At 41.4% G+C, this 20,626-nt stretch overlaps 1 protein-coding gene across 1 annotated transcript in view; it reads right to left on the minus strand.

The window, feature by feature from the left end:
• LOC121453652 (WD repeat-containing protein 36) overlaps window positions 1-20,352 on the minus strand; it is a 37,581-nt gene extending 17,229 nt beyond the window's left edge. The window contains exons 1-12 of the mRNA XM_041660577.1: window positions 20,092-20,352; window positions 18,151-18,178; window positions 16,393-16,493; window positions 15,348-15,465; window positions 13,387-13,519; window positions 11,656-11,710; window positions 10,281-10,413; window positions 9,903-10,078; window positions 9,495-9,615; window positions 8,920-8,985; window positions 7,772-7,858; window positions 6,355-6,500 (exon numbers count right to left, since the gene is read on the minus strand). Of these exons, the coding sequence (XP_041516511.1) occupies window positions 6,355-6,500; window positions 7,772-7,858; window positions 8,920-8,985; window positions 9,495-9,615; window positions 9,903-10,078; window positions 10,281-10,413; window positions 11,656-11,710; window positions 13,387-13,519; window positions 15,348-15,465; window positions 16,393-16,493; window positions 18,151-18,178; window positions 20,092-20,340 (1,413 nt within the window). The 5' untranslated portion in view covers window positions 20,341-20,352. The remainder of the gene's footprint in view (window positions 1-6,354; window positions 6,501-7,771; window positions 7,859-8,919; window positions 8,986-9,494; window positions 9,616-9,902; window positions 10,079-10,280; window positions 10,414-11,655; window positions 11,711-13,386; window positions 13,520-15,347; window positions 15,466-16,392; window positions 16,494-18,150; window positions 18,179-20,091) is intronic.
• Between the last annotated feature and the right edge of the window lie 274 nt (window positions 20,353-20,626).

Below are 20,626 nucleotides of genomic sequence, written 5' to 3' on the forward strand. Positions count from 1 at the left end.
GCTGGCAACATAAAATTTGCACACCATTATGCAAGATGTACTTGTGTAGCCCTGTGAAAGAATGTTGAGTTTATCTGTATTTCTCTAAACAACAGAGTTTACAAAAAACAGAAGCAAAACATTATGTCTAAAAACATTCTATCTTTCAAAATGGAACTTGGTCTTACCTAGCTTTGAGTATTTATGTAGTATTAAAGAGTACCCTCAGGAACTGAGGCATTACTTACAAGCAATTAAGGTCCCTGTAGTCCCTTGCATTTATTTAATAGAATTTGTCACTGTTGGAAAACCTACCTCTAGTAATTTCCTTTTCTAATTAACTCATTCAAATATATTGTCTAAGACAGAATAAGCAAAGTACAACTAAAGCCTGAAGGTTGCCTCTGAGTGAGAAACTGCAGAGACCTTCTAACAGCTGCTCCTGCTTACTCTGTACTGGTTACTGGCTTTCTTCCAGGTAGCTGAGTTGTCAGACAAATGATTCAGCACCACTTAAGATTTCGTGATATATCTGTTCACCCACCGCAGACACATACACACACATTCAATACTGTGTGATCGTTGTAAACTGTAAACTACAACTGTACATTTCAAAGGCTTACATTCCAGCGCAACCACTTACTATCTTTACAGAACGTACAGGTTACTCACTGCATTAGCCTCAGTGTCACAGTTACAGAGACCGCAGCAAGACTGTGGGGACAGATGAGACAGTGCATGCTACTCAGAGAGGACAGATGAAACAGTGCATGCTACTCAGAGAGGACAGATGAGACAGTGCATGCTACTCAGAGAGGACAGATGAAACAGTGCATGCTACTCAGAGAGGACAGATGAGACAGTGCATGCTACTCAGAGAGGACAGATGAGACAGTGCATGCCACTCAGAGAGGACAGATGAGACAGTGCATGCCACTCAGAGAGGACAGATGAGACAGTGCATGCCACTCAGAGAGGACAGATGAGACAGTGCATGCCACTCAGAGAGGACAGATGAAACAGTGCATGCCACTCAGAGAGGACAGATGAGACAGTGCATGCTACTCAGAGAGGACAGATGAGACAGTGCATGCTACTCAGAGAGGACAGATGAGACAGTGCATGCCACTCAGAGAGGACAGATGAGACAGTGCATGCTACTCAGAGAGGACAGATGAGACAGTGCATGCCACTCAGAGAGGACAGATGAGACAGTGCATGCTACTCAGAGAGGACAGATGAGACAGTGCATGCCACTCAGAGAGGACAGATGAGACAGTGCATGCTACTCAGAGAGGACAGATGAGACAGTGCATGCTACTCAGAGAGGACAGATGAGACAGTGCATGCCACTCAGAGAGGACAGATGAGACAGTGCATGCCACTCAGAGAGGACAGATGAGACAGTGCATGCTACTCAGAGAGGACAGATGAGACAGTGCATGCCACTCAGAGAGGACAGATGAGACAGTGCATGCTACTCAGAGAGGACAGATGAGACAGTGCATGCCACTCAGAGAGGACAGATGAAACAGTGCATGCCACTCAGAGAGGACAGATGAGACAGTGCATGCTACTCAGAGAGGACAGATGAGACAGTGCATGCCACTCAGAGAGGACAGATGAGACAGTGCATGCCACTCAGAGAGGACAGATGAGACAGTGCATGCCACTCAGAGAGGACAGATGAGACAGTGCATGCTACTCAGAGAGGACAGATGAGACAGTGCATGCTACTCAGAGAGGACAGATGAGACAGTGCATGCTACTCAGAGAGGACAGATGAGACAGTGCATGCCACTCAGAGAGGACAGATGAGACAGTGCATGCTACTCAGAGAGGACAGATGAGACAGTGCATGCCACTCAGAGAGGACAGATGAAACAGTGCATGCCACTCAGAGAGGACAGATGAGACAGTGCATGCCACTCAGAGAGGACAGATGAGACAGTGCATGCTACTCAGAGAGGACAGATGAGACAGTGCATGCCACTCAGAGAGGACAGATGAGACAGTGCATGCCACTCAGAGAGGACAGATGAGACAGTGCATGCCACTCAGAGAGGACAGATGAGACAGTGCATGCCACTCAGAGAGGACAGATGAGACAGTGCATGCTACTCAGAGAGGACAGATGAGACAGTGCATGCCACTCAGAGAGGACAGATGACACAGTGCATGCCACTCAGAGAGGACAGATGAGACAGTGCATGCCACTCAGAGAGGACAGATGAGACAGTGCATGCCACTCAGAGAGGACAGATGAGACAGTGCATGCTACTCAGAGAGGACAGATGAGACAGTGCATGCCACTCAGAGAGGACAGATGAGACAGTGCATGCCACTCAGAGAGGACAGATGAGACAGTGCATGCCACTCAGAGAGGACAGATGAAACAGTGCATGCTACTCAGAGAGGACAGATGAAACAGTGCATGCCACTCAGAGAGGACAGATGAAACAGTGCATGCTACTCAGAGAGGACAGATGAGACAGTGCATGCCACTCAGAGAGGACAGATGAAACAGTGCATGCCACTCAGAGAGGACAGATGAGACAGTGCATGCCACTCAGAGAGGACAGATGAGACAGTGCATGCCACTCAGAGAGGACAGATGAGACAGTGCATGCCACTCAGAGAGGACAGATGACACAGTGCATGCTACTCAGAGAGGACAGATGAGACAGTGCATGCTACTCAGAGAGGACAGATGAGACAGTGCATGCTACTCAGAGAGGACAGATGAGACAGTGCATGCCACTCAGAGAGGACAGATGAAACAGTGCATGCTACTCAGAGAGGACAGATGAAACAGTGCATGCTACTCAGAGAGGACAGATGAGACAGTGCATGCTACTCAGAGAGGACAGATGAGACAGTGCATGCCACTCAGAGAGGACAGATGAGACAGTGCATGCCACTCAGAGAGGACAGATGAGACAGTGCATGCCACTCAGAGAGGACAGATGAGACAGTGCATGCCACTCAGAGAGGACAGATGAGACAGTGCATGCTACTCAGAGAGGACAGATGAGACAGTGCATGCTACTCAGAGAGGACAGATGAGACAGTGCATGCCACTCAGAGAGGACAGATGAGACAGTGCATGCTACTCAGAGAGGACAGATGAGACAGTGCATGCCACTCAGAGAGGACAGATGAGACAGTGCATGCTACTCAGAGAGGACAGATGAGACAGTGCATGCTACTCAGAGAGGACAGATGAGACAGTGCATGCCACTCAGAGAGGACAGATGAGACAGTGCATGCTACTCAGAGAGGACAGATGAGACAGTGCATGCCACTCAGAGAGGACAGATGAGACAGTGCATGCTACTCAGAGAGGACAGATGAGACAGTGCATGCTACTCAGAGAGGACAGATGAGACAGTGCATGCTACTCAGAGAGGACAGATGAGACAGTGCATGCTACTCAGAGAGGACAGATGAGACAGTGCATGCTACTCAGAGAGGACAGATGAGACAGTGCATGCTACTCAGAGAGGACAGATGAGACAGTGCATGCCACTCAGAGAGGACAGATGAAACAGTGCATGCCACTCAGAGAGGACAGATGAGACAGTGCATGCCACTCAGAGAGGACAGATGAGACAGTGCATGCCACTCAGAGAGGACAGATGAGACAGTGCATGCTACTCAGAGAGGACAGATGAGACAGTGCATGCCACTCAGAGAGGACAGATGAGACAGTGCATGCTACTCAGAGAGGACAGATGAGACAGTGCATGCCACTCAGAGAGGACAGATGAAACAGTGCATGCTACTCAGAGAGGACAGATGAGACAGTGCATGCTACTCAGAGAGGACAGATGAAACAGTGCATGCCACTCAGAGAGGACAGATGAGACAGTGCATGCCACTCAGAGAGGACAGATGAGACAGTGCATGCTACTCAGAGAGGACAGATGAAACAGTGCATGCCACTCAGAGAGGACAGATGAAACAGTGCATGCTACTCAGAGAGGACAGATGAGACAGTGCATGCCACTCAGAGAGGACAGATGAGACAGTGCATGCTACTCAGAGAGGACAGATGAAACAGTGCATGCCACTCAGAGAGGACAGATGACACAGTGCATGCTACTCAGAGAGGACAGATGAGACAGTGCATGCCACTCAGAGAGGACAGATGAGACAGTGCATGCTACTCAGAGAGGACAGATGAGACAGTGCATGCCACTCAGAGAGGACAGATGAGACAGTGCATGCCACTCAGAGAGGACAGATGAGACAGTGCATGCTACTCAGAGAGGACAGATGAAACAGTGCATGCCACTCAGAGAGGACAGATGAGACAGTGCATGCTACTCAGAGAGGACAGATGAGACAGTGCATGCCACTCAGAGAGGACAGATGGAACAGTGCATGCTACTCAGAGAGGACAGATGAAACAGTGCATGCCACTCAGAGAGGCTGCAATGGAGAATTCAATGTACAACACCTGACCTCAACTAGTGGGCGCTCACTGACTCCAAACTGACAGTCAGGGAACCTGCACCGGACCAAACCAGGACCTCTGAATGTGGTGACAGTTGTGTGGCTGGGGTAGTTTTGGGGCTACTGGCAGTGGGACCAGCATTTACTCCTAGTGCTTGAATTGGCTTTCTGAAGTCCATTCTCTTGCAAGGATACCTTGCACAGCCTAGATATAGGGGGAGGGCCTCAAACTGATGAGCCAGACTTTGTTGACTCCCCACGGGAAGCCTTACCTTCTCTGAGGAGCGGATGGGGAGTAGGGTGAGGGGGAAAGTGGGGGGAGCAGGAGGAAGGGGAAGGGAGTGGGAACTGGGATTGGTATGTAAAATGAGAAAAGGTTGTTATAAAATTTTAAAAAAAAGGAAAAAAATTACCTGTAATCATCTTTACTACTTATATGGTAACTTATTCAAAATTATGTAGACTTTCTAAAGAAGCTTAATATTTCTGAGGTTTAGAAATCCATAAAAATGCTTAAGATTTGCTTTTCATAAAAGAAAATGCTACATATATATTTGTAAAGCAATTTGCACAAAATAGGGTGAAACACTGAATTATACTTTGATAATAAGCACTTTCAGAAGCAGAGATATCTACTTAGAATCATAGAATAAATAAGTTCATCAAGGTCAGAAGACACAAGATGGCTATGCAAATATAAATTATATCTTAATTCAATAGTAATTGGTACAGTTTAAAAGCAATCCCACTTATAGTAGCAAAATTTTTTTTAAAAAGAAAAAAATCCCAATAGGCCGGGCTGTGGTGGTGCACCCCTTTAATCCCAGCACTCGGGAGGCAGAGGCAGGAGGATCTCTGTGAGTTCGAGGCCAGCCTACTCATAGAGTGAGTTCCAGGACAGGCTCTAAAAGTACAGTGAAACCCTGTCTCAAACCCCCCACCCCCCCAAAAAAAATCCAATAGTCGTTTATGTAAAATTCATTGGACCAAAAGAGCCAAACTAGTCTTTTGACAAGACTACACATGGAGGAATCTCACTTCCTGTCCTCAAACCTTCCTACAAAACAAGCATAAGACAGGTAGTAGTTGTTATACAGCCAGGTTGTGGTGCACACCTTTAATCCCAGCAATCAGGAGGAAGAGGCAAGGAGATCTTTGTGAGTTCAAAGTCAGCCTGGTCTACAGAACAAGTTCTAGGACAAACAGCTACACAGAGAGAAACCCTGTCTCGAAAAACAAAAACAAACAAAAATTTCAAAAAAAAACCCGAAAAACAAAAAAACAAAAAACCACATACAAATAGCAAGATCACATGAAAAGATGCTCAACACCACAAGCCCTGCAGGAAACACAAATCAGAACCACAGGGTAATAGTATTTCACATCCAATCACAGATGAGAACCACAGGGTGATAGTATTTCACATCCAATCACAGATCAGAATCACAGTTAGTACTTCACATCCAATCACAGATGAGAACCACAGGGTGATAGTACTTCACATCCAATCAAAGACGAGAACCACAGGGTGACAGTACTTCATATCCAATCACAGATGAGAATCACAGGGTGACAGTACTTCACATCCAATCACAGATCAGAACCACAGGGTGACAGTACTTCATATCCAATCACAGATGAGAATCACAGGGTGACAGTACTTCACATCCAATCACAGATCAGAACCACAGGGTGACAGTACTTCATATCCAATCACAGATGAGAACCACAGGGTGACAGTACTTCACATCCAATCACAGATCAAAAAACTCAACAAATTAAAAACCTTGATACCATTAAGGCATTATCTGCAAAATGTTAAACTGTTTTTTTTTTCCATTAGTAGTTATTAGTAAACTTGAAACAAAATTACCTAAGGGTGTTTTTTTAAATACCATAATAAACAAGGCCACTTACTGTTGCAATGATGTCATCTGTCTTTAGTTCTTTTGGCTTGAGAAAATAAGCACCTATTGTAGACCTTTGGTAATTCCAGGTTGAGCAGGATAGCTTACCTTGGTGGCAAGCAATGATACCATCCCAGTCACTTTGACGAGCCTCCTCTTTAACACAGTAAAATCATCAGTCAAAATGCTTGCCTTCCCAATCATTCACCTATGAGCTAGGCATCTTATAGTCCACAAGCACAGACGGTATCAAGGACACAATAGTACAACAAGGAGGCTATCTCTAATAATAATCAACTTTCCAATCTAATGGATTATGAACAGATAAAAAATCATGTATTTTTTTTGTTGACACATGCAACATAAAATGGCTAAATGAAGCTAATACATCTTGTCATAGATTCAGCTGAGAAAAAAATTATAATAAAATATGATAGAATGTTAAGTGTTTTTCTAAGAGGACTCAAGAAGAGCTTACTGAGATTTTAGTGGTAAGAGTGGTAATAAAACAGAAATTAGCAGGCAGTAGGAGTGATGGTGGTGGAGCCCTATAGATAGGGGCCCAAGAGGAACTAAGACGGGGTTGGAGTAATGAGGAAGGTTCAGAGCACTGGCCACCCTTCCAGAGGACACAGATTCAATTCCTAGCACCCACATGGTGGTTCACAAACATCTCTAACTCCAGTTCTAGGGAATCAAAGACCTTTTTTCTGGTCTCTATGGGCACCAGGCACATGCATGGTACACACATATAGATCCAAGTAAAACACCTACACATATTAAAAAGTGAATTAAAAATTTTAAACACTAAAAACAAGTATGAAAAATTGAGGAAAGCAAGTAGGTGACATATTTTCTTTGAAGAGGTGGGAGAAGAAAAACTACCAGTCAAAACAAAGACTTTTCAAAGTCATGTTTTGAAGTTAATATTCTACCCAAGAGCCACTAAAGGGTTGTAAGTACGACTGAGATGTATGTTTACAACAACAAACAGACAAGAAAGTGATAAAAACAAAACACTCGGTGATCGGTTGTTACTGTAACCTGGAAATAAACTTAAAATTGACAAGTCTACTTAGTTATTTCTTGGTAGTTTTCTATGACCTGTGTCCCTCCTTACAAAGAAGCCCTGTCCTAATGACACAATATTCCAGAGTCCCCTCATGTGCTGCTGACTCAAGGAGCCGTTATTAGCAGGCATAAGGTACAGTAAAGGAAACTATAAAACCAAATGTTACTAATGGCTGTTACAAGAAAAGGGGATTAATACAAAACAAGTTCCTGTTGAAGGTAACCTTTTCAGTGTTCACACCAGATCAGCACCCACTTGCGGTCACCTTCTGGACACTTAGTATACAGAGACACTTATTAAAATAGAGGGTATAAACATAAAGCAAAGGAGACATTAAAAAGTATAAATTACTCACCAGCAGCAAACTTTGTGATAGGTGGAAGCCTTACTGACATGGTATTCTGAAGTCCTTTACGTTTAACTATCTTTTTATTTATTAATCCTGGGGTTGGATGAAAGGGATAATAGGAAAGTTCCTTAATGAAAAAGTATGGTAAGGAAAAGTTTTTCACTGTTATAAAAAATGTATAGAACAAAATATTCCTAATTAAGGTAGAAGCAAAGATATTATTACCACTACTATTAAATAATATCTGGAGTTAGTTAAATCATGAAAATAAGTTGTATGAAATAACAGAAAAATAAAAACACTATTACTTTTTGAGAATACTATAGTCATAGAGTCAAATGAATCAAAAGAGCCAAATAGTGCCAGTCAGTTTCACTGGGATGTTTCAGAATCAAACAAAGACAAACAGAGGAAAGTGGTCAAAACAAAACACTCGGTGATCGGTTGTTACTGTTATAAAAAATGTATAGAACAACAACAACCAAAAAAAAAAAAAAAACCCTATAAAGACCCACGGAGTAACATCGTATGTGTAGCAGCCAGCACATGAGATCTCAAAAACCTCTTCTGAGAATCATCCATGCTAGGTGAGAAGAGCTGCGGAGGGATTACTCTCCCCACTTTCACTCCAGGAGGAGGCTCCTTTCGCGATGTGGATATGAATACCCGCAGATACAAGGGCATTGGTTCCAACAATGCCTCCTCTGCACACTTCTCAAAGAGAAAAGTGCCAATAAGACAAGAAACGAAGTGATGTGACAAGCAGCAGGTAAGGGTCAGGCTCTAAAATAAGAATTGGTGAAAAGTCCTTAGGCACGAGCCATTCAGGATTGAACCAGTCACCCCAAACCCTGCTAATGTCCCTCTCCTGATTTTTGTCTTTAAATAATGCTCTCTAGAAGGGTGGGGTACCGCCTCTTGCTACTGTACTGAAGAGGTTCAGGCCAGCCTGCAATTATAATAATAAACCTTGCTTTTGTACTTTGGTTAAAAAAAAAAAAAAGAAAAAGAAAGAAAAGAAAAGAAATGAAGTGCTGGAACTTCTTCAGGTTTCTCATAGAATCTTAAACTGATTTTTTTCTTTTCCTTTTTTCATTTTTTTTGAGTGTGTGTATGTGACCAGCAGCTTGTTTTCTATCTTGCAAATGACTTACCATGCCCCAAGCTCTTGTTGAATTTTTCATGAACTGTAGAAAATGACTGTAGAGTTCCATCTTGACCTATTGATAGGAACAGAGAAGCCCTGGTCAGAACATATCTGGTAGGACAATCCAACAGTGGAGGAGTTGTGTGAGAATTCTGAGTCTGGTGACCTCAGCTACTTCAAAACACAGAATTGTTCTTGGAGTGTATCTCATGCTCCTCCCAGGTGTAGTGGACAGGAGTGAGTTTAGTTTAGCTGTTATGGTTTTGTACCTCTATCTATCCTTGTGGCTAAATACTTTGCTCATGTGATTCTTAACCCTCAGATTATAAACTGCCTAATGTTAGAATAAGGTTGACTACTGTATGGAACTTTAGCTGGCCCTGCTCTCCCAGGTTCACACCTCCAACTAGAGCAGAAACACATGCCAATCACAGATGACAGTGAGCTAGGGTCTACACAGAGCTGCAGCTTGGAACACTTCAAAGAGCTATTTCAATTGAAGGTTTATAAATACCAAACCAACTGTCTACTGAGTTTCTACTTCTTATTGTTTATTCAAAATAATGCTAAAAAGCAGCTCACTTGCACTTAAAATCTGCTGTCCATTTTGTCCATAATATCTGATCTTGGTGAGAGAAGCACTATGTCCCATTCTGAATCTCAGCAGCCGTCCTTCGCCTGTAGGGCCATCAAATATCCATATCTGCAAAGAAATATCATTGTAAGCTGCTTCAACCATTACCATCTGCGAGTAGTTCAGGCATCTTCTGCACACATTAGCCAACACTGGGCAGTGCTCGCAGTGCCGCTGTCCCACTGATGAACTTCAGGAAAAGTAAGCTGCAATTCTTACTCACTTCGCCACAGTCATGCACCCTGCTTTGTTTTGTTTCGTGTACACCAATCTCATCCCACACTCTTTAGTCATAAGTTTAAGGCTAATGTATTAAAACAAACGTCACTGTGCTTAGAAGAGGACAACAATAATACCCTAAGAGCATTGTCAGCGCCATTTGTCACGAGCAGCGGCTCTCTGTGGAGAAATGTCAGCCCTGCAATTGCTGTGGAGTGTGCATTTCTCATCTGGTTGATTAATTTCTTGTCTTCCAGATCCCAGAGTCCAATATGGCCACAAGGGCTTCCAGCTGCCATTACCGGGTGACCATCTGTTAATAAAATAAAAATATTAACAAAAACATCCCCCACAAGACAATAATCCTCTCAATGTATAAATTTAATTAACCTGCCCACATTTCTATGCTTTCTTCTACTTTAGTATTAATTTCTATGAGGTTAAATTACAAGAAAACATGTTCTAAAAATACCCTTATCTTTCTAGTGACAAATTTTAAGTGTTAGTTAAGTTACCTGTGCGAAATGAAATGGAAGTAATGGGCCCCCAGTCCTGACGGAACTTCATTAATGTTTCATCAAACTTAATGTTGTGAATGACAACCTGACCAGACGTGAGACCAATGGCAACAACATCCACAGCCGGTGCCTGAAAATTAAGAGACTCAGCCTTTTATTTTCTTAAACAATAGAACTTCTTGCTGATATACACTATTCTGTGCTATCAAACAGAATGAAGTAATCTCTAAAAGGAAAAAGAAAAAAAAACCCACTAATTTTGGCACTATCAGTTACTAACATTCAAGCATTTAACAATGTGTTTTCCAAATTACTTCTCAGCTTCAATTCTGCTAGTCAATGTCCTTCCAACCCTTCAATCAATGCTGACTTGGTAAGAAAACAGTCATCCAGAAAAGGAGACTCTATGTGAATTCCTATGATTTCTGAGTAGAAGAAATGGGAGAGAAAGGTCAAATCTTAAAACCCTGCAAAGGCTTGTCATAAGCATGGGAACTTAAGCGACCTCCTTAAACAGGAAATAAATGTTTATTAAAAGAAAATAAGAAAAACCCAGGAAACACTCTAATGTGTTATAGTCTATTCCAGCATTAATAGTCAATGAGTAAAATGTTTTATGGGCTAATAGAGAAAGCTTCCTTACAAGTTCCTGTCTTAACACAGATGCATATCTGTATCATCATGGAATGAGTCAGGCCATACATCTCATCAACAGGCAGCTAAGTGCCGACTACACGCCAGACTCTAGAAGCTGAGGAAACAAAACAAATGGGATCCTTGTCCTCCAGACACATCTGAGAACTGGAGTCTTCAGGGCATACAATCAAACACAGAACAAAGTTAACGGTGGAACACAAATAAACTGAGCTGGTGTGGGCAGTGCAGATTTAAGAAAAATAAGGCTATGCCAGCAAGTAGATAAACCAGATATTCTGCAGATGTACACCCATGCACAAGCTTGGCTGACTAAGCCTGAAAACAAAAGCAATTGTTTATGTAAAATTCTACCATCTAATAAATACCAGATCTGGAGCCTCAATTATTTTAAATACCAAGTACAGTCCTGATGAATTTCTCTATATGCTCTATAGTCTCCTTTCCACCAGAGTTACGTCATTTCTGTTACATAAGGCACCAAACAACACACTCGTAAGTGAAATCACCAGGAAATCAAGTACATACAATTACACAAACTTGCATAGCGAAGTTAGTTTTACTTATTTTCAATTAAGTTTCCGAAACTCAGAGTAACAGTTTAAAGAGAAACTAAGGTATGAATTTTTATAAACGTCTAAAAATACAGTCACTCTAGGAAAGTAAGTGCAGCTACTACTAGCCTTGTTTCTTCTTTAATAAAAATAAAAATACTAACCTGCTGAAGGGCTGTCACTCCAACTTTCCACCCAGAAAATGTATACAGAAGTTTACTACAAGAAGAAAGAAATAAAACTTATTTTTCAAAACAATTATGTATTTAAGAAAAGCAACAGGTGCTTTTTATCATCAAGGGATACTACACTCTCTAAAGGATTCGTTTATGTTTCTTTTATATCTTCTGCCAGAATATCATGGCTGTGTACATGTTTGCAGTGCCCTCAGAGTCCAGAAGAAGGCATTGGATCCTTTGGAACTGGAGTTACAGACTGCTGTCAACTGCCATGTGGGTGCTGGGAATTGAACCCAAGTCCTCTGGAAAAGCATCTAATACTCTTAACCCCTGGGCCATTCCTCTGGCACCCACGTGCTGTTTATTTAAATTCTGGCTTCAGCACTTACTGTTCTCAGAACATATATTTATTTATTTAATATTTAAAATGTAATCACATAAAATAAATGTTATCAGTATTCCTCATTTTCCAGAAAACAAAACAATTTACAAGAACTAATTAAGCTAAGACAACATAATAGTAAGTAACAGAATCCACAAGGATTTTAGACCTCAAGCTGCTAACTGCTTAAGAGTGCTTAAGAAAAATAACACTATGAGAAAAACCTAGAGTACAATAACAAAAATAAAATACAGGTAGATTTCATTTTTTATTACAATTTAATTATTTCTAGAAACATCACCACTGATGGAAGTAATATTTGTATATTACAAGAATTATATAGAACAATTCTGACGCTGCCCTGGATTTCAGAATCAAACAATCAATGAAATAAGACGATGAAACAAAGGTATCAAAAACAATCACCAAAGTATTAAGTCTTAAATTCAATGTGTAAATGGGCATAGTTTAAGTACTCATTGTACTTTAGCAATGGCTAAAGTACAGCAAATAACATTAAAAAAAAATCTAAGAAAGTAACTTTCTGGATAAAAGCAGATCTTGGTCAACACCCCTGAACCCAGCACAGAATAGGCAGTCAAAGGTGTTCAGCTGAACTGAATACTGATTGAAAACTAAGAAACAGGATTAATATCAAACCTTCCCCTTTTAAACTTATAAAGGCTTCAGAAAGGACAACAGGGGAGGAGGACTCAAATGTCATGTGTTTATCTGAGTGCCCACATGTATGTATGCACAGCACATGCATGCTTGGTACCTGAGGAAGAGGGCATCTCATCCCCTGGAATTGTAGTTACAGGCAGCTGTGAGCCACCTGATGTGGGTGCTGGGAACCAAACCCAGGTCCTCTGCAAGAGCAGAAAATGTTCTTAACTACTGAGCCATCTTTCCAGCCCCTTGTTTGCTTTTTAAAATACTATATAAAGAAGGTTGAGCTGTCTTCCCTTGTTTTTGGGTAAGTGTTCAAATAACAGGTAAATATATAATTAAAACCATTTTGGCAGTCTTCCATCTCTCCCAACAGTGGATAGCCAGTAGACTGATAGTGATTAAAGTAATTTCTGTTTAAAAAGCATTTTTATTAGCCACTACCCAATTACTTTAGAGAATCCCTCATCCTAACTAGATGGATTCTTCTCCACTACTGAGCTATTAGCAAACACTGTTCAATGGGAACTCATGACACTGCTCGTCGTGTGTTGTTGGGGCAATATTTCAGGGGACATAAGGGAAAAGTAAATGGAGAGACTTCATAATCCTTGAGGAAGCAGTAAATAAAGAAATACCTAAGGCATTTAAAATTAAGTGCTTACTTGGATTTTACATTCCACAACTGCAGGCTTCCCTGTTCACTGCCCAGTAGGACTTTATTCAAGTAGGTGCTTGGATGCAAAATCGTAGAAATTTGGAAAACTGATTTATCAAAACTCAACTGAAGGTATTCTTCTACAAAAGTAAAAATTATTACAAAATTATTGTTTATGAAATAGTTTTTTTACATCTTCATATACTCACATCTACTACATAAGGGTAAATACAACACACCAGAGACTTTTAAACCAAAGACTTACACATTAATCTATAAACATTAATTTTAAAATATTTACTTTATTTTGCATATGTAATGGACACACATGTGCATAGTGTGAAGTCAGAAGAAAGTGGACGAGAATTGGTTCTCTCATTCCACCATGCAGGACTTAAACAGATCACTGGCAAATACCTTTATCTGTTGAACCATCTCACCTACCCTTTATCCAATAAACTTTTCTTGAGAAATAAAATGTAATACAGCAACTTGTAAATGTCATTTAGACTACCAGAAATAATCGTGTAAATACTACTATTCAAAATTATACTGCCAAATCAGTTTACAGAAAGGCTTAAAAATTATCCTCAGGATCAGCATTAGGATTTTATGATTCAATAAAGCAGGAAAGAATGCTCTAAATGAAACACAAGACCTGCAAAGCTCTCTGAGTCATTGAAATAAAATGCGAAGAGGGAAACTTCATCAAAACCAACCACAGTAATGATTACACATTTCCTCACCAGAGCGTGCAACAGAAAGGAAGGCAAGTGACAGCTCTGCGGAGCAGGGGAGCGGCACAGCGAAGAGTAACTTGCTGCATGATCAAAAAGCTCTTAGAAACTATATATTTACTACATTTAAAATTACTCTTTATTTTGGTTTTTATTTCAGTTTGTGATTAACAGTGTTTCAATAATTTGCCAAATATTTAGTATCAAAGACGATACACTAGCTGAGTGGTGGTGGCACACACCTTTACTCCCAGCATTCAAGGCCAGCTTACAGTCTACAGAGCTGGTTGCGGAACAGTCAAGGCTTCATGATGAAATATCCTGTCTCAATGCATCCCACCCCAAAGGCACGTCGGAGCAGGGCAAAGGGAAGAGTGTGCAAACATCAGAGCGCTACTTTAAGATGGCCTTGCCTTTTAGTTATCAGCAGTTTTACTTAAAGTCACTATAAATAGCTCCAGAAAGAATCTATTTCATTGTGCTGCTGTGACAGCATCAAGAAGCAGCCACATCTAGACCTTAAGACACCTGTCTTCATAGGAAGTACTTTCCCTTACATGAGTAAAAATAAAACAAAGGGTTCTTAATTTCAATGAGGAACTAGGATACTCCCCACAAGGCAATATTTAAACATTACTTACAAACAAACATACTCACTGTTCAATAGATATCCAGGAGGTAACAGTAACTAAAAATGCAAACAGGTAACTCAAAAGCTCCAGTTCAGGATGGACCCACACCCACCCTGAAAGGAAAGCTAGGGATAACCTAGTGGGAAACCCCTCACCTTTGGAAATTTCACAAGCTCTTAAACACAGTGCTGCTGCAAAACAACATTGACTCATATCCTTTGAAAATGGAAGAATATTTACTTTCAGGTTACAGGATCTTCAAGTTTACAACACTCATCTCCCTTACTTAAAGTTGGAGATATTACCCAAGAATGACTCAAGTGTGAATGTGTATCCAATTCATTTCACAGAAAAACCACAGCAGAACCCAACTGTGGAGAACGTCAATGAGAATGTATTAGCTGAGATGCGCACACTTGACATACTGAGAGTAGTGCACAGTCTAAGTAAAACTGTCCGCTCAGAACCCTTTCCCTTGTGTGCTAAATGCTCTCAGTTTTATGTACACATGTCAAAACTGGTACAGAACCTAGTTTTCAAAGACTTTTAACTACATACATAAGTATATATAATATCCCAATGTACAGAAATAGTCTTACCTTCTGAATATATGTGCCAAATAATAAGAATGCTGTCAGTATCCACTGAAATAACGTGATCGCCAAAGGGTTGCAAAAGATGGATTTCTGCTTTATGGCCCTTAAAAGTATGTACTATCTATAATATCAAAGTTTAAAAGAAATTCATGTTACTCAGAAAGGATTCATTTTCCAGAAAGGATTAAAATGCTGATGCTAAGAAATGTAGTCCAGCTTTTGACCATCTGAGATTAAACGATGCAATAATAAGGAACCAGGCCTGTTCAGCTGCTCACTCAGCCAATTCAATAAGGAAGTGAAGTATGGAGTAGGAAGACATCCGAAATGAGAGCTCATCCTCTGCTGCAGTTCAGCAAGTGGCATGTGCGTGCACACACACGCACGCCCCCATTCCAAAGCTAGAGTAACACTGTGCATCCTAGAAAAATGTACGCTGCAGAAGTCTGGCCTCCAGATTCTACCAGAGTGACATGCAGATGAGATGGGGAAAATGATCAGGACAATTTCTTCCTTATACCTTTCTGGTTTGACAAAGAAACCCTTTACAGTAGCTAGTCCTTCCTTAACTAAATTACTTTCTCCTCCAGGGTTTCAGTCCCCACCAGGATCCAATAATTCTACTCTTCGTTTGGTCCTTTGGCTCAGCAGGTAGTCAGTTTCCCAATAGCTGATAGATCCAGTGTCTTCCTATCTCTAATTTATTCCCCTAACCCCAAACATACAGTGAATACTTCTTTCATTAAAGTGCACACATACATGCATGCATGCACACGCGTGTGCACACGTGCACACACACACAAACCCATCTTCTCTTCTTTAGAAACGGACATAAAAATAACAATAAAGCAAATTAAAGTAATTTATAATTCAAACCTCAAGGTGGGTGGTGGTAGGGCATGCCCTTAACCTCAGCATAGGAGGCAGAGGCAGGTGAATGGACCTCTGTGAGTCCAGCCTGGTCTATACAGTGACTTCCAGGACAGTCAGAGATACTATGTAGAGAGACACTGTCTCAAAAAACAAACAAATGAAAACCAAAACAAACCTCTTTATTACGGGCAAACGCAGAGAAGACATTCCCATACGCAGCAAAGACTAGCCTCTCATCAGCCGCCATGCAACAGATATCCTGTGGAACAGAGTTACCTGGGAAAACAGAAAAGAATGCGAGTTGTTAAGAGTCTGGGATGAATGGAAATCTTAAATATACATAAAATATTTTCATAACTGTAATTCAAACATACATATATTTAAATAAAAATGAGTATCAAGGTATATAATCAAGGTATATCATAAATATGTATGGTAAGCAGACATAATAGAATTCTAAAGAAAGAAAAATCTTTTTAAAAATTTGGAAAAAAATCAAAACTTAAACAAAATTCTGACAGATGGACAAGTAAGTAGCTATCACTGTAAACATGTTAAACAATATAAAGTTTATTACTAATTCCAAGAAAAATTTAAAAGTAATTGGAGCTCATCCTGAAAAACTCTATACAGTATTCTATATGCTGACCACTAAAACAATTACATACACTATGGTTTCTACTCAGACGTATGCAAAGCGAATATGTCTATTACCCCTAGCCATTCTCACATGATCTAACTAAGTCCTCTTTCACCTACATAATTGCACTGCCTGCTCTTTCTCGTTTCTCTCTTAGGGTTAAAGAGTTTGGTAGACAGAGGATGGTCTTAGGTATTCCTAATCCTGTGTGTTCCATTTGGGGATTTAGGTCCCATAACAGCAATTTTGTAGAAGTACCAATTCACCTTCTTACTCAATTTAGTTCACTCTCTTCTGCTGATTTACTTAAAACAAAACACACAGGGTCTAGCTATATACAATGAATTCCTTAAGTCTTCCATCTAACAAGGGTTGTATTTGAAAGTAAGGTCTCAGCTGCCAAGACCTTAGTCTGTTAAACGGCCTTCAGAAAAAATATATACTTCTCACTGAAAACAACAAACTAAATTGACTATCTATCTATCTATCTATCTATCATCTATCTGGAATAAGAACAGTAATTGGTCCTTCCATAACTCAATTCCTTTCTCCTCCCTGGCTTCAGTCCCCACCAGGATCCAACAACACTCTGCCTTGGTCCTTTGGCCCAAGTGGTGGTCACTTTTCCTAGAGCTGATACCATCTGATGTCTCCTGCCTCTAATTTCTTCCCTTAACTCTTAACATACAGTGAATACAGTTTTTCATTAAAGTTTCTTCGTCTGCACACACACCCTAAATATCATGCCAATACCTGATTCTGGCAAGTATCACACAAGAGCTAGAAGATACAGTCTGAAGAACAAAGGGACAATCAGTCTCTAAGGGCACATTACCATAAATACACTGTGACAAAAAAAGGGAAAGGGAACTGTAGAGCAGATCCTCTTCACAAACATCACTGAACCACATCATCAAAGACAGAGAATAAGGCTAGCAACAGAAATGCCTCCCGACAGAGCACCAAGTGCCTGAATCCAGAAAAGTCATATGGAAAAGTATTAAAAAACAATAGCAAAACCCTGTACTCTTCGTAAGCACCAATTTTCATCTTGAGATGAACTTTGTTGTACTATCTGTTTAGCATGCGCAAGGCAAGGGTTTGATTGCCAGCACAGATGAATCAGCCATTAAAAAAGAAATTAATGTCGATCATTAAAATGAAGTTCTGATGAACTACAACTGCATGACATGGCGACTCACGATAAAACACGACTCTGTCCTGCCTGTTAAATTTACTGTGACAGAGTGAAAACTAAAGACAGCAAACCAACAAACGCGGAAGTATACTTACTTACGGCAACCAGTCTAAGTTTCTGAACCTGTTTTTAAAAAAAACAAAAAGAATTAAACACATTTTCAATAATAAAAACAATTACAATACCCAAGACCCCAAAATTAAGTTATTACCTCCTAAATAAATTTGCTATGCTGTCCTTGCAAAGAAAGATATTAACTGATCCTAATCTGTACTGCGAGCAGTGCCTGTATTGCCACCTGTTTTACCAGGAGTGATGAGTTAAGTGACACACAGCCTCTATAAATGGTCAAGAGTAAATATTTTAGGCTTTGTGGGTCACACAGATTTTGATTGTGGCCTGAAAGCAAAACACATAATAAATGTGCATGAGTAAACTCCAGTAAACCTTCACGTATGATACTAAATTCTAATTTTTACATAATTTTCATGTCATAAAAGCTAACTCTCACGACTAGCTTGCACACTGGAGCTCCCTGATCTTAGTGTGCGGGTAGCAATCCAGCTGTGTGACATCAGGGATTTTACTTAGCTACTGTATATCTCAAATTTGACCCTTCCAGGAAAAGAAGGAGGAGGGGATTATAACACACATTATAGAATCATTCAATGAGGTTTTGGGTAAACATCTGTAAAACAGAATTGAGCCAATCACACAGTAAATATCCAACAAATATTAGCTATCCAAAATACAGTCTATCCAAAAAGCTAATTTTCTTGTCCTATAAGCTAATCTGTAGGAAGTCTGATGGCATGATAAATGCTGAAGGAGAGCCAAACGATAGAACAAATTCGATTATGAACGTCTTGGCACTTCAGTGACTTGAACACAAAATGTTCATTTTTTTTACTCTCAAGTCATTCCAGTTTCAGACAAGGAACCGGTTGGCATGAGCATCACAGAGCCGTCAAACAGATCATGCCCTACACATCAGGACAAAATGAGACCTTCAATGACTTGGTTTTTCAGCAGTTAACCTCAATACACAAAACAAAGGGAAAAATTCTCAGTGTGTCCCTTTTTTAAGCACAGCGTTTGTTTGCCAGCAGAGTATAGGGACAGGTGTGTTTACACGCCACAGAGTACCAAGAGCGCACCAGACCGAGGGCGCTTTCGAGAACTCTGAACTGAGAAACAGAAAAGTTACACCTCGGCCAGGAAACTTCAGCAAAGCCCCGGGTAGGCAAGCAAGGAGGAAGCATCAGCACAAGCTTGTACAGGGTGAATAGCCTCATTATAACCACTCAACATTACTAAACCAGGCCGTCAGAACCCAAGAGCTCTTCCTTCAGCCGCACCTGCTCGGGCATCAGTTTATCTGCCTCCCAGCCTCCAGCTGTATTAAGAACTTACACTCTTTTGCATAAAATAACAGAATACGATTGTAATGACGGATAAGCTATTAAAAGTTAAACATCATCTCTAAGAGGAGGGGCTGCTTCCTAGCTGACTCAAGGATGCTGCCGCATGAGAGCAACCTTGAGGGTCTGCAGTTTTACTGAAGACTTGGGTTGTGATGCTCAAAAACCTAGGGAAATTGGACCTATTGTGAAGAGTTCCCTAAATCTTCATCTCACCGTCTTTATTTCTTCCACTGTTTTAGCCTGAATTTCCAACCAAACGTTGGTGGCCAATTATGCAATAAAACGTCCAAGAGATCTTGTGGGGAAAAATTACAATGAGGGATGGGGTCTCGCCTTGTTTACATCCTTAGGAGGAAGTATGTAAACAGACATACTGTCAAACAACTGAGACGTTCACCAGGAGCTTTCCCCTTGGGCCAGAAGATTCCTCCGAAACTCGCCCCCAGGTGAACAGATAGCAAGGGCACAGGGATGCCAGGAGGACAGCGCAACAGGGAGGGGTGACGTCAGACAGGGAGGCAAAAAGGGAAACCCTAGGAGGGTGGGAGGCGAAAATGGGACTACGCCGGGGCAGTTCTGGTTCCTGGGAAGCGGGTGGAGGAAATCACTCACGTCATACGTGTGGAAGCTCTTGCCCACGCAAGTCGTCACATAGAAGCGGCGCTTGAGCGCGCTGTATCGCACCACGTGGGGAACGTCGTTGCTGAACAGTCCCAAGGCCCGGAACCCTGCGAACAGCGCGCTGGCCGTGCGGCCTTCCACCTCGCTCTCCATCTCCGCCTCAGCCGGGGTTCCGCTCGGCTCGCGGCCGGGTGGAAAGTGCTCACTGGGCGCTGCGGCTTGCCTCATGGAGGATCCCATGCCGGAGCAGTGCGTGAGGAGTGCTTCCGGGATCCGGCGCCAATTGCGCTAGCACGGCCCGGTTTCGGTGTAACACAAAAGCATCTCCCCCCGGAGCCCGCAGGCCAGGTGCAACTTGGGTTCCGCGAGTCGCATTTTTTTTCTGGCTGGTGTCGCCTTGGCGTCCGTTTCCTGTTAATAGCGGGGAATCACTCTGAAGGGTCACTGAAGTAAAATACCCAATAGTTTGGGAAGGACTTTAATGACAAATGGGAAAGGCAAAAACTGGGATTATAAAAAGTGCAAA

The sequence above is a fragment of the Microtus oregoni genome, unplaced genomic scaffold (genome assembly GCF_018167655.1).
Source record: "Microtus oregoni isolate MIOR12 unplaced genomic scaffold, Mior012 000011F_ref0000422, whole genome shotgun sequence".
NCBI lineage: Eukaryota > Metazoa > Chordata > Mammalia > Rodentia > Cricetidae > Microtus > Microtus oregoni.